Here is a 13,707-nt window from a genome sequence, read left to right on the forward strand (position 1 = left end):
GTCTCTAAAAGGTTCGCCGTCACTGCCCTAGGCTGAAGAAGCTGCTAAGATCATCTTCTTCCTTGTTCTTCTCACCAGTGCCAGGGCAACCCCCAAAAAGAAGGCAATTCTGATTCATTCTTCATCCTGAGCCTTAGCAGGATGGAACACTTTAACAATGAAATAAGGTAACTTATCTGCATCTTCAGGACACTCTCTGCTCCATAGCTAATATGGGCTGGAATGTGGCCTGCATTCTCAGGAGGAGGAGCAAGAGACAATGCAGTTTAGCTTGTGTGAGAGAAAAGAAGGTGAAGATGGCTCCTCCCTAAGTTCCCAGACTATTTGCTTTACGGGGCTGCAGCATGCTTTAGTTTGGCAAGATGCTGTCTACAGGTGAGGAACAATAACCACAATGTGTAGTTCTTGGTTTTTGAGACTTTCCTTTCCCTTCCTTTCCTTTCCTTTCCTTTCCTTTCCTTTCCTTTCCTTTCCTTTCCTTTCCTCCCTTCTTCAGATCTCCAGAAAGGAGAGACTGCATTCCAGAGCACCAAGAGACAATGCAGTTTATATGAGAGAAAGAGAGTGAAGACGGCTCTCGCTAATACTTCCCAGGGTACTGTATATGTGCTAGATCAGTGATGGCGAACCTTTTAGAGACCGAGGGCCCAAACTGCAACCCAAAAGCCACTTACGTATCGTCGGGTGCCGGGTGGGTGTGGCCAATTGGGTGGGTGTAGCCAATTGGGTGGGTGTGTCTGCGGTTGCCGGGTGGGTGTGGCCAATGGGTGGGTGCGCCCCATTGGGTGGGCGTGTCTGCAGTGGTAACGGCAGACTGGCTGGGACTAAAAAGTTCAATCAATCAATTCCAACTTTGCAAGATCTTTTTTTTTTTCTGCGAGAAGTTGAAATTCATTGATTGATTGAACCTTTTTTTTTTTTTTTTTTTTTTTGCAAACAGCGGCGGAGGCCTAAAGCTTAAAGCAGACATGTCAAACACAAGGCCCGGGAGCCGGAGCCAGCCCGCGAAGTGGTTTCATGCGGCCCATGAAGCCATCCTGGAAACAGTGAGGGAACGGCCCCCACTGCCTTGGCCCTGGCCCAGAGACCCTCCTTCCGCCACAGACCCTCAGATCTGTCCCACTCCTGCCCAGGCCCCCATAGGCACCCTTGATGCGAACGATAAGCTGGCCACGCCCACCCAGTAGGCCACACCCACCCTGGCCATACCCACCCAGCCCCGAGGGCAACCGCAATGCTGATGCGGCCCTCAATGAAATTGAGTTTGACACCCCCGGCTTAAAGGTTTTATAAAACCCAGCTGAAGGCTTAGGACTGGGGCGACGGTGCGTGTGCCCACAGAGAGGGCTCTGCGTGCCACCTGTGGGACGCGTGCCATAGGTTCGCCACCACGGTGCTAGATGCTTTCGTTTGGCAAGATCCTGTCTACAGCTGAGGAGCAATAAAGGAATCTGCTAGGCTAGGAATAATCACAATGTGTATTCCTTAAGTTTTTGAAGCCTGACAACTGCTCACAAAACCTTTCCCCCACCCCCCCAATCTTCTACCGTACCTGCTTAATTGAGAGAGGGAGCTGTTGGCCAAGTCACTGGATGGAAGTGCTGCCGTGTGAGAAGGTGCTGAAGGCAGAAGCAAAGAGGTGGGTGCTGTGGTGCTCGGCAACGAAGGACCTTTGGCAGGTAGTGATGGAGGAGAGGTTTCCAGCTTTGACGTGGGAACGGTCGAAGGAGCTGCAAAGTTGGGAAACGGTATTCAGAGAAGAGTTGAAACTGCCCCAGCAAGACCGTGGAGTGAATTTTGTTTGGGCAGCAGAGACAGGTGGTGTTGTGATTCAGGGTCAGCCTGTGGGTTCGGCAGTTGGGTCGGACGACGACTCAGAGGAGGAGGGGGGTGTTGAAGATCTTGCTGATGAGAGCCCTCAGGCAGGCCCCTCCCACTTGGTCACCATGGAGACCCAGCTGTGTGAGCCTGACAGTGTGGATGAAGATGACCCACAGCTGGCCCTGTTCAAGGACGCCCGACGCAGGAGGCAGTCAAGTAGGAGCAAGCAGAGGAAGGCTGTGGGGCTTCTCGGAAGGAGGCAAAGAGAGGCCACGCCCTGAACTCTTTATAAAGGGAATGTTTGGGGAGGACTGGTTTGCTCAGTGGCGTAGCGTGGGGGGTGCAGGGGGGGCCGGCCGCACCGGGCGCAACATCTGAGGGGGGCGCTCGCACTCTCAGCTCTCTGCCCCTGCCTGGCTCACTCACTCTCTCTCACTGCAGTGCTGGCTGTGCGAATCCGATCCGAGCCGCTGGGTCGCCGCCCACTGTGGAGGGGGGGTGCAAATTACTTGCCTTGCCCCAGGTGCTGACAACCCACGCTACGCCACTGGGTTTGCTGAAAGCAACCGCTCCGATAGTGTTTCAAAGCTCCTGTATCTTGGTACGTGTTTTGTTTGTTTTTGTAATAAATTTGGCAGACGTATTCCAGCCTCTTGCCGTTTATAAAGGGGTTGCCTTTTCTGCAAGGCCGGTAGCAGGCTGGTACAGAACAGGTGGGGACAGAAAAATTGAAATATATCCAATGATTTGTGCCAATAAGAACTTGTTTTTTTTTTAAAGAAGATGTGTTTCTGCTATGGTAGGATTCCTTCTCTCACCCTGAAAACGTCAGCTTCTAGCCTGCAGCGAGGCAGTCTTCACAATGAGCTTTATAATATTTTTAAAGTAATGCAACTAGGTGATGAGGAAAAAGTAAAAATAAATGGAGACACCGAACTGTAACCTATTGAGGAGGTGGGGTGGGGAGATTTGGGCAGCAAATCAGCCCACCTGTTTGCCAATACAAGGGGAAAAAACACAGGCATGGATGACATGCAGAAGCCATTAAAAACTTTTGAATACAGAGAGCTAAGATTTCATCTACTTACTGTCAAGAGCTGGCTGCATTCGAACACCGTTGTGTCCATTCTGAAAGTCACAGGAAAGGAATTAGTGGCATTTTTAACCCAAAACTAAAACAAAAAATACAAAGTACATCAAATGATCCTCATGTGTTCAATGTTAATTCCTTTCCAAAAGTTTAATTGCCATTTTAGCTAATGTAGAGGTCCTCGATTTACAACTGGTCACTTAGCAACGATTCAATGTTACGATGCACCGATTTTTCGGGGGTGGGGGGAAATTATGACCTGGGCTTGAAGTTCTGATGGTCAGGGTGACACCCCCCCCCATGGTCACATGACCACATTTCAGGCGCTCAGCAACCAGGCATTTCCTACATCTTACAATCATGTAACTGTGTTTTATGATGGTTGAGCTGGAAACCAGCCATTTATTTCTGGCTTTTTGGCAAAACTGTCCCCTAGTGAATATGGAGTCACTTAATGACTGCAGTATTTGCTTAACCATCATTGCAAAACAAGCTTTAAAAACCCTCTTGACAACCATCGCAATTTACGATCGTAATGGGAGGCTCCAATCTATGGTCATTAACTTGAGGATCTGCTTGACAACTGTCACAATTTACTAGCGTAAATGACAACCAGTTTGACAACAATTTATGACTGTAATGGGAAGGCCCCATTATGGTGGCAACTCAAGGACCTCCTGTAGCAAGGAAAGGCTTAAAAATTAATTGCCAGGGTATAAAATATGGAAATTCTCTCCTATTCTCAAACACCTTAACAACACAGAAAACAACTGTGGGCATGAAGGTAGCTGCCAATTTAGATTCAGGAAAGGGTTATTCATAGCTCTTTCTCCCCAAACCTGTGACCTAATTACACAATTAAGGGTCAAGAACCTAAATACCAACTGCTAAGAATTATGGTGGAAAAAGCCCTAAATTCCTGCCCTGCCTGTCAGGTTTCCTGGACAAATCTTCCTCTGCATGTGGAAAAACAAAATAAATCAAAATAGATTGATAGATTAAGTGCCATTAAGGCAGAATTGACTCTAAATGATTGCATGGATAGATTCTGCCTGAACAATTATTATTTTGGAGGGTACAAATCAATCAAGCACTAACATTGGGGCCTTCACTGTAGCCCTATCATTTGTCTATTGGGCAGGAGTATTTTTGACTGCTTGGCTGCTGATAATCAATCATAAAAGGAAAATGTGATCCTCCAGCATCTTTTATTATTATCAGAGCTCTCCTGGGTGGGCTTCTGGGCTGTTACACCCTTATGAGCCAGGAAGGGAAAGAGATTGCACTCTGTGGTTTAGACTTGAGTATTTGGTTGGCTAATTTGCCAAGGATGCCAAAGATGCATCATTTTTCTGCAGATTTATTTTGAAACTCATAGTAAGGTAAAGGTAAAGGTACCCCCGCACATGCGTGCTAGTCGTTTCTGACTCTAGGGGCCGGTGCTCATCTCCGTTTCAAAGCCGAAGAGCCAGCGCTTGTCTGAGGACGTCTCCGTGGTCATGTGGCTGGCATGACTAGACGCCAAAGGCGCACGGAACGCTGTTACCTTCCCACCGGAGTGGTCCCTATTTTTCTACTTGCATTTTTACGTGCTTTGAAACTGCTAGGTGGGCAGAAGCTGGGACGAGTAACAGGCGCTCACTCTGCTACGCGGCACTCGGGATTCAACCCGCCAAACTGCCAACCTTCTGATCAACAAGCTCAGCGTCCTAACCCACTGAGCCATCGTGTCCCTAAATTCATAGTACTCGTATGTAAAAGCAGCATGGTGGCCTAGTGGTGAAGACCCTCACCTCCCACTCAGAAGGTTGAGAGTTCAATTCTAGGTAGCAGCAGATGTCTCGCTCGTAGCGCTATATATACATACATACATACATACATACACACACACACATATACACACACATACACACACACACACACACACACACACAGAGGTATCTCTATCTATCTATCTATCTATCTATCTATCTATCTATCTATCTATCAATGTGTGTGTGTATATAAGTGTGTGTGTGTGTGTGTGTGTATGCGCTGCAAACTCCACATAGGCGTCAGAAAGGCCATCCAGCCAATAAACGCTCAGCTCCATCCAGTTGCCCTAACTCTACCTCGAATTAAGGGATTCCAGGGTCGTAAAAAGGGAGTTTTATACTATTCATATATAGTCGAACTAAAGAAACCAAGTTTGTGGTAATGAGCTTGCCATGGAAGGCAAGCCAGACTTTGCTCACTTGTTGTCAACTTTAGCAGTTTTTACAGGACAGTTATACACCCTATGAACTTTTGATAACGTAACTGTTTCAGATTTATTTATTTTACTGAGTGGTGGCATAGACAGATGAGTAGCGTCTGCTTATAGCTACTTTTTTCTATTAAAAATTATAATTCTACTAAGAAACACTTCTGGGTGTTAGAATGACACCTGAGGAATCTAATCAGCTGATCAAACGGCAATAGGCACTGAAGAACAGAGCTGTCATAAGGAAAACTGGCCATATGCACACAATCTGAACATTCATATTGAATATCAGCTAGTATACCAATGGAAATATTTAAAAGTGACACAACTTGAAAACAGTAAACAATCAATATTTCAACCAGCAGTGCAGGAAGGAAAAGACCGATTCTCAGACATAGAGGTTATGTGATTGAGGCAAGAATGGGGTATTTGAGTTTGGGATTAATCTTCTTACTTGATGATAGAAGGCATCATGGTTTTATGACTGTAATATTATAATTAGAATATTTGTAATTCGGGGTTGAACCGTGGGGTCCTTGGTGCTCTCAGAGCTTGGTTGTTTCCTTGCAGACATTTCATTACCCAACTAGGTAACATCATCAGTGCTACGGTGGGGGGGTGTTTGCTCTCTTCTTATATTGTATATTGTTTACCACAATACACCCAATCAAAGAACTCCCATATCAGACAAACAATCAAACAGTCAGCACCAGCTTAATCAAGGAGCCACCAAGAACACTCCCACCGACATTGGGAAGGCAAGCAACTTTTATATCAACAGAAAATAAACTGCTCTCCCTTCTAGCACTGATGAGGTTACCTAGTTGGGTAACGAAGTGTCTGAAATGAAACAACCAAGCTGAGAGAGCGCCAAGGCCCCCACATTATAATTGCTGATTGTACTTTTTATTCTTGAAACACTGGTCATTTTGTTGCATGACTGTGTTTTTTGTGTATATATATATATATGCTTGTGTAGGTTTACTTCTCTTCTGTTAGGGTCTCATGGTAACGCTAAATAAATACCTTGCATGTTGTCGCCTGTGAGCTGCTTAAGAGTTTGGCAAGTGAAAGGCCATAAAAAACCCCCACTGAAATAAGTAAATTTAAAGGAGCACAATTGGGTGTGAACTTCATCAGATGCCGATGAGCACCTTCATCTTAAGAACTTCACCAAAGACGATCAATGGCAATCAGGGATGTCTTGGAATGCAGTACTGCAGGCTGCTTCTGCTGCCAGCAGTTCGGCAGATCAATTCTGATCGGCTCAAGGATGACTTGGACCCATCTTTCTGAGGTGGCTAAAATGAGGACCTAGATTGTTGAGGGCAAAAGGCTGACTCTGTAAACTGCTCAGAGAGGGCTGAAAAGTACTATGAAGTGATATATAAGTGGGTTAGGACGCTGAGCTTGTCGATCAGAAGGTCGGCAGTTTGGCGGGTCAAATCCTGACTGCCGGGTAACAGAGTGAGCACCTGTTACTCGTCCCAGCTTCTGCCAACCTAGCAGTTCGAAAGCACGTAAAAATGCAAGTAGAAAAATAGGGACCACTCCGGTGGGAAGGGAACAGCGTTCCGTGCGCCTTTGGCGTCTAGTCATGCCGGCTACATGACCACGGAGACGTCCTCGGACAAGCCCTGGCTCTTCGGCTTTGAAGCGGAGATGAGCACCGGCCCCTAGAGTTGGAAATGACTAGCGCGCATGTGCGGGGGAACCTTTAACTTTACCTTTACCTACCTACCTACCTACCTACCTATGTTGACTCAGCCTTCCACCCTTCCAAGGTTGGTAAAATGAGGACCTAGATCCGTGGTGACGAAACTATTGGCACGTGTGGCACAGGAGGCACGCAGAGCCCTCTCTGTAAGCACGCACACGCGCACTGTCGCCCCAGTCCTAGGCCTTCAGCTGTGTTTTATAAAACCTTTTCACTTTAGGCCTCCGCCGCCATGTGCAAAGAAAAGAAAAAAGGTTCAATCAATCAATCAATTTCAACTTCTCTCAGAGAAAAAAAAAATCTCGCAAAGTTGGAATTGGTTGATTGAACTTTTTAGTCCCACCCAGTCTGCCGTTACCACCGCAGCCACGCCCACCCAATGGCCCAAGCCCACCCGGCACCCGAGGACCCATAAGTGGGTTTTGGGTTGCAGTTTGGGCACTCGGTCTCTAAAAGCCTCGCCACCACTGACCTAGACTGTTGGCGGCAAATATGCTGACTCTGTAAACCGCCGAGAGAGGGCTGTACAGCACTGTGAAGCGGCACGTAAGTCTAAGTGCCATTGCTATCTGCTACTGCTATACTCACCATGACAGCCACCGAGACAGGTTCTGACGGAGGCACCGAACTTTGGTATGTCATCCTGTTATGCGGAGAGGCCTGGTCGTAAGAGGAGGAGGAGGAAGAGGTGGTGGTGGAGGCCGTTACAAGGCTACTGCTCTGGACAGAGCAGGTCAGGCTGGATGTGATGACAGGGGTGGAGTAGGCGGACTCCTGCACTGTATTGGACATTGGCAAAGAGGTATTCAAAGGTTCACTGGAAAAGTAAAAGCCACGTATTGTCTTGGTCAAGGTTTATTCAGGATTCACTAGGCAGCTCAGCAGCTATGCTAAAAGGGATACGCAGCCGGGAATACAGGCAGTCCTCAACTTATGACAGTTCATTTATTGACCATTCAAAGTTACAGCGGCACTGAAACAAGCAACTCAGGGCCATTTTTCACGCTTACAACCGTTGCAGCATCCCCACGATTTACATTCGGATGATGCTTGGAAACTGACTCGTATTTATGACGGTTGCAGTGTCCCGGGGGGGGGGGGGTCACGTGATCCCCTTTTGTGACGTTCTGACAAGCAAAGTCGATGGGAAAGCCAGATTCACTTAACAACCGTGTTACTAATTTAACAGCTGCAGCGACTGACTTAACATAGATGGCAAAAAAAAAGCCGTAAAATGGGGCACAACTCAGTTAACAAACTTCTCACTTAGCAACAGAAATTTTGGGCTCAAATGTGGCCATAAGCTGAGGACCACCTGTACATTTACAGGGGAAAAAAATAATTGACAAACATTTGTACAACTTAACAAGATCAAGCGGCTTTACAGGAAATTCAGGTCCTGCCAAGCAAAGTCAAGACCTCAAGGAAACCCGGCAGTTTATTTATTGAATTTATACGCTGCCCTTTTCACGGATAAGGTGGCTCCGGATGGCATGTAAATTTAATAAATAAGTAAACGTTTAGTTGTTGAACATGTTCTTTCTCCGTGGCTGTGCCATATTCAACATCATATTCAGAACACGAAACGAAGTTACACAGAAGTGAGCGCAGGTATACAGGTAGTCCTTGACTCACAACAGTTCATTTAATGACCGTTCAGATTTACAATAGCACTGGACAAAGTGACTGATTTTCGCACTGATGGCTGTTGCGGCATCCCCACTGTCAGAATCCATTTATATCATATTCATAAATGGAATGTTTCAAACATTGTTCCATGGATTCTGCCATCTCCCGAAGAGAAGAGAATAGATGTGTATTGAACCGGCAATAGGCATTTCAAAGGAAAGGAGAAGCCTTTTGAACTGGGGAAACAAAAGGGGAGGGCTAGCATCTGGGTTTTGTCACGGAAGACAGCAATAAACATGAAGGGTCCTAAGTTCCTTTTTCCCATGAGATGGATGATATGAGAGAAAGGATGGGGGACTGACCAAATGGGGATAAGGGGGGTTAAACCAGGAACTCTTTATAAGGGTTTACTTCGTGGAATAATATAAGTTCTGTCTTGTTCCTACAACCAAGCATGTCATAGTAAAGATTCTTTTTTGGAAATAGATTTGACTCCAAGAATTTTGTCTTCCTAAGATGTGGTTTGGGGTGGGTCCTGACACCCACGGTCACGTGATTTACATCTGGATGCATGACAACTGACTCACATTTAGGATGGTCACAGTGTCTCGGGATCACGCGCGATCAAAATTTGGATGCTTGGTAAATGACTCATATTTATGACGGTTCCAGTGTCCCGGGGTCACGTGATCCCCTTTTGCGACCTTCTGACAAAGCAAAGTCAATGGGGAAGCCAGGTTCGCTTAACAACCGTGCGACAAGCTTAACAACGGTGGCAAGAAAGGTCGTAAAATGGGGCAAAACTCACTTAACAGCAGACATTTGGGGCTCAGTGGTGGTCGCGATTCGAGGACTATCTGTACTGAAGGTACTTTTCTACGGTGGTTCTTCCCACGTACGTTTTCCACTGGGATTGCAGTGAACATGTTTTATTTGCTGATTCTCAAGGCTTGGGAGAGTTACAAGTTGTGGAATTGAAAAGGCCTCATTAGAATCAGAGGAGGGGTTGGTTAACTCCAGATGTATTAGCCAAGATGGTTTACCCATCATCTACGTTAAGGGCAATACAGAGATTAGGGACAAAGGAGGGCTTCTACCATTCAACCTCTGTTTTATGAGCTTCCTAAAAACCTCCGGCTGATTGTGCTGACTGCATGGGAGAGAAAAAGAACCCAGATTAAATGAGTTTTTTTTAAAATTACATTTATATCCCACCCTTCTCCGAAGACTCAGGGCGGCTTACAAGCTTAGCAGTAGAACCAAGTTAAACTAAGTTTAACATAGAACCTTATCCTCTCCAGCAGCCTACAATAAGATAAGCAGCGATCAACAATATCCTAATCAAGGAGGTACCAAGGAAAAAAGCCCATCGTATTTATTCCGATAGAAAATGATATTTGTAGCTCAGGGTTGGACTGTGGACTCCTTGGTGCTCTCTGCGCTTGGTGGCTTTTTTGCAGACGTTTCATTACCAAACTAGGTAATGTCATCAGTGCTACTCCCGTCAGGAAACGTCCGCAAGGAAACCACCAAGCTCAGAGAGCACCAAGAATCTCAAGGATGTTGTTCTCCTCCTCCCTGCCGCCTCCTCCTCCTCTGCAATCAATCAATCAATCAGAACGGAGTTAGAAGGGACCTCAGAGGTCTTCTAGTCCAGCCCTCTGCTCAAGCAGGAGGCCATATTCCAGACAAAGGGCTGTATCATCTCTTCTTAAAAACCTCGTGTTGGAGCACCCACAACTTCTGGAGGCAAGCTGTTCCACTGACTAATTGTCCTCACTGTTAGGAAGTTTCAAAGAGCCTTGGTGGAGCAGTGGGCTAATGCCTCCTTAAGTAACACCAGCTGCCTGCAATTAGTGCAGGTTCGCATCCCACCAGGCTCAAGGTTGACTCAGCCTTCCATCCTTCCGAGGTAGGTAAAATGAGCACCCAGATTGTTGGGGGCAATTAAGCTGACTTTGTAATAATGCCGCTTGGGGGTGTGTGTGAAAGCCCTAATAAGCAGGCATATACATAGAATGAAGGCTACTGCTAAGCTTGTAAGCCGCCCTGAGTCTTCGGAGAAGGGTGGGATATAAATGGGATTAAAAAAAAAGTTTCTACTTAATTCCAGGTTGCTTCTTGCCGTGATTAGTTTCCATCCATTGTTTCTTGTCTTTGCCTTCTGGTGCTTTGAAAATAAACTGACCCCTTCTTCTTTGTGGCAGCCCTTCAAATACTGGAATACTGCTATCATGTCCCACCCAGTCGTTCCTTTTCTCCAGAATGGCCATACCCAATTCTTGCAACCGTTCTTCATATGTTTTTGTCTCCAAGCCTTTAGTCATCTTAGTTGCCCTTCTTGGCATTTTTTCCAAAGTCTCAACGTCTTTTTTTGTCATGCGGTGACCAAAACTGGATGCGGTATTCCAGGTGTGGCCTTACTAAGGCTTTATAAAGCGATACTAATACTTCACGTGATTTGGATTCCATGCCTCTGTTTATGCAACCAAGGATTGCATTAGCTTCAACATCTGAAAAATGCATTCCAAACGGTATTGATCCATGAAGTGAAAAAGCAGGACAAAAGCTAAACACGTAATCAGGCAATAACGGGATTAAGGTGGTTCTTCCCCTGCCCAAATTTAGGTTAACCACAACTCTAATTCACCTTTTGGAAAGCATTAAAGACCTGGCTGTTTTTCCCAGGCATGGAAGGGAGGGATTTGGTTTGTGGTGTTTTCAGCAGCCCCTTTTGTGTTTAAATTAGTTGTGAAATATGAGATGGACAGTTATACGAATCATTTGAAGGAAAAAAAAAGCAACTTGGACACTCTTTTAAGATTTCAGGAGATATTGTTGAGCGATTTTTTGCATGTTTTTCAGATGGTGAACCAGAGCAGTGCCAATAGAAGAAAATATTTGTAGCTCAAGGTTGAATGAAGTGTGAGGGTGCTTGGTGTCCTCTGAGCTTGGTGGTTTTCTTGCAGACATTTCACGACCCAGTTAGGAAACATCATCAGTGCTGGAAGGGAGGAAGAAGAGGAGGAAGAGGACTGAGGGATCCTTGATGGTCTCTGAGCTTGGTGGTTTTCTTGCAGACATTTCACGACCCAGTTAGGGAACATCATCAGTGCTGGAAGGGAGGAAGAAGAGGAGGAAGAAGAGGAGGAGGAGGAGGACTGAGGGATCCTTGATGGTCTCTGAGCTTGGTGGTTTTCTTGCAGACATTTCACGACCCAGTTAGGGAACATCATCAGTGCTGGAAGGGAGGAGGAGGAGGAGGAGGAGGAGGAGGAGGAAGAGGAGGAGGAGGAGGACTGAGGGATCCTTAATGGTCTCTGAGCTTGGTGGTTTTCTTGCAGACATTTCATGACCCAGTTAGGGAACATCATCAGTCCTGGAAGGGAGGAGGAGGAGGAGGAGGAGGAAGAGGAGGACTGAGGGATCCTTGATGATCTCTGCGCTTGGTGGTATTCTTGCAGACGTTTCATGACCCAACTAGGGGACATCATCAGAGCTAGAAGGGAGTGGGGTTTGCAAAGAGGAGAACTTGGGGTCCTTGGTGCCTTCCTTGCAGACATCTGATTACCCAACAAAGTAACATCATCAGTATTAGGGAACTGTTTTCCTCTGCCGCTTTCTTCTTCCCAATCTGTCAGCTTGTGTTAAGCCAGGCTTGAATCCAGCATCATCCAAGAGGAAATGGAACCGGATGTCCCCAAACCTTCTGAGGTTCTTAACCTTCTTGATTTCCTAGGTAGGTCATTTCAGGAACTAAGAGGGAAGCTTCAGCCTTGTGTTTCTGCTTCTCGAATCATCCGATTTCAAAGAAGCTCTGTGTCAAGAGCCCAGGAGAGCTCACCCTAACACCGCCGCTGCTCAAATGACCTCATCTGCGCCTGTCGCATCCTGCATTGTTGTGATGATGACACGGATGAGGCCACTGGCCTCTCCCTCGTCCCCCCACCCCTAGACAGAAATCCACTTACTTTACAGGCTTGGTGTACAGGATATTGTTGGGCGCTGGGCTGCTTTCATAGCTTGAAGCAAATCCAAACTCTGAGACTGCAGGTTCCAGCCCAAATTCAAGCGCTCCAAATTGCACGTTTAGCCCCGGAACGTCAGTCGATCCAGGCATTTCCACCGCAGAAGAAGGGATCTGGAAAAAAAAAATCACATAGCAGATTGTAATCAGGAAGGCCAGCTGGGAAAAGGAACATTTCCTGTTTAATGCATTTATCGTCTGTCATTGGAAAAGATCTGTCAGACCTGCCTCAACTTGGTATTCTATCTAAATCAGGGGTCCCCATCCTCAGGTCCGTGGACCAGCAGCTTTTCCCCCCTAATAAAAAACAGGGTAACTTCAAATCATTGTCCCTTTGGGCAACCTTAGGGACACTCAAGACAATCCAGTAAAATGGGATCGACTGTCAGGCTTGTCTCCACTTGAGTAGTTAGGAAAGAAAAACCCTCGACTCCCATTTTTGAAACGAAAGGTTTACTTTGACGGAACTCAAGCGGTTACCGCGTAAGCAAAGCTGGAACTGAATATTTCCGTGTAAAACATGCGTTTCCCCCTCTTCCCTGCCCTCCCCCTTGACCGGTCCGTCGGTGTCCAAACGACGTTCAAATTAGTTGCTTTGGGAACGTCTTTGAGGTTTGGCACCTCGTTGGGGGAATTCCACATTCCGTCCTCATGGCCCCGCCATCCTCAATCGGCTGGTCTGTGCCAGATTGACATCTCTGGTTCCTGTCACCATGTCATTCCGTCTCCCCTTCCTCCCCAGTCTCTCCCCTTCGCCTGCATTTTATGTCAGGATGCCAACGAAGTGACGAATGCTGAAGATGGCAGACCTGGCGCCGGCTCTCTTCATTTGTGTCCAGATCAACCGCTTCTCAGAAGAAATTCCCCTGCTATCTCTTGACCGCTGCAAAATTACTCACTTTTGAAACTGGGGGCGTTCTCCGTTTAGACGGCTTGTTCTGCTTCTGCTGCGTTTGATGGGCTGGCACCCCTTGACTTTCAGGAGAAATGCTGGAGAGGGGCGGGGTTTTGCTGCCAGCCGCAGAGCTGTCCACTGGCAAGGGCTCCCGGCTTTTCTGGGGAGCAAAATATTCCAGTCCGGGTGGTGGGACAGAGGCTGCCGGTGGAGGCGGTGGTTGCTGCTGCCGCTGGGTCAGCTGGCTCAGGACCGGCGACGGCTCAGGCTGGGATTTGAAGTCTGG

At 46.9% G+C, this 13,707-nt stretch overlaps 2 protein-coding genes across 2 annotated transcripts in view; one reads left to right on the top strand and one right to left on the bottom strand.

Annotated features, from left to right (window-relative positions):
• Nucleotides 1-13,707, top strand: part of TPGS2 (tubulin polyglutamylase complex subunit 2) — a 409,136-nt gene that overhangs the window by 334,940 nt on the left and 60,489 nt on the right. The gene's annotated exons all lie outside the window — the stretch shown is intronic.
• Nucleotides 1-13,707, bottom strand: part of UBAP2 (ubiquitin associated protein 2) — a gene marked incomplete at its 3' end in the record, with an annotated part of 115,056 nt that overhangs the window by 26,023 nt on the left and 75,326 nt on the right. The window contains exons 13-17 of the mRNA XM_083353539.1: nt 13,426-13,703; nt 12,471-12,640; nt 7,459-7,687; nt 2,910-2,949; nt 1,553-1,730 (exon numbers count right to left, since the gene is read on the bottom strand). Coding sequence (XP_083209665.1) covers nt 1,553-1,730; nt 2,910-2,949; nt 7,459-7,687; nt 12,471-12,640; nt 13,426-13,703 — 895 coding nt within the window. The remainder of the gene's footprint in view (nt 1-1,552; nt 1,731-2,909; nt 2,950-7,458; nt 7,688-12,470; nt 12,641-13,425; nt 13,704-13,707) is intronic.

Source organism: Vipera ursinii (assembly GCF_947247035.1).
Source record: "Vipera ursinii genome assembly, chromosome: 2".
Lineage (NCBI taxonomy): Eukaryota > Metazoa > Chordata > Lepidosauria > Squamata > Viperidae > Vipera > Vipera ursinii.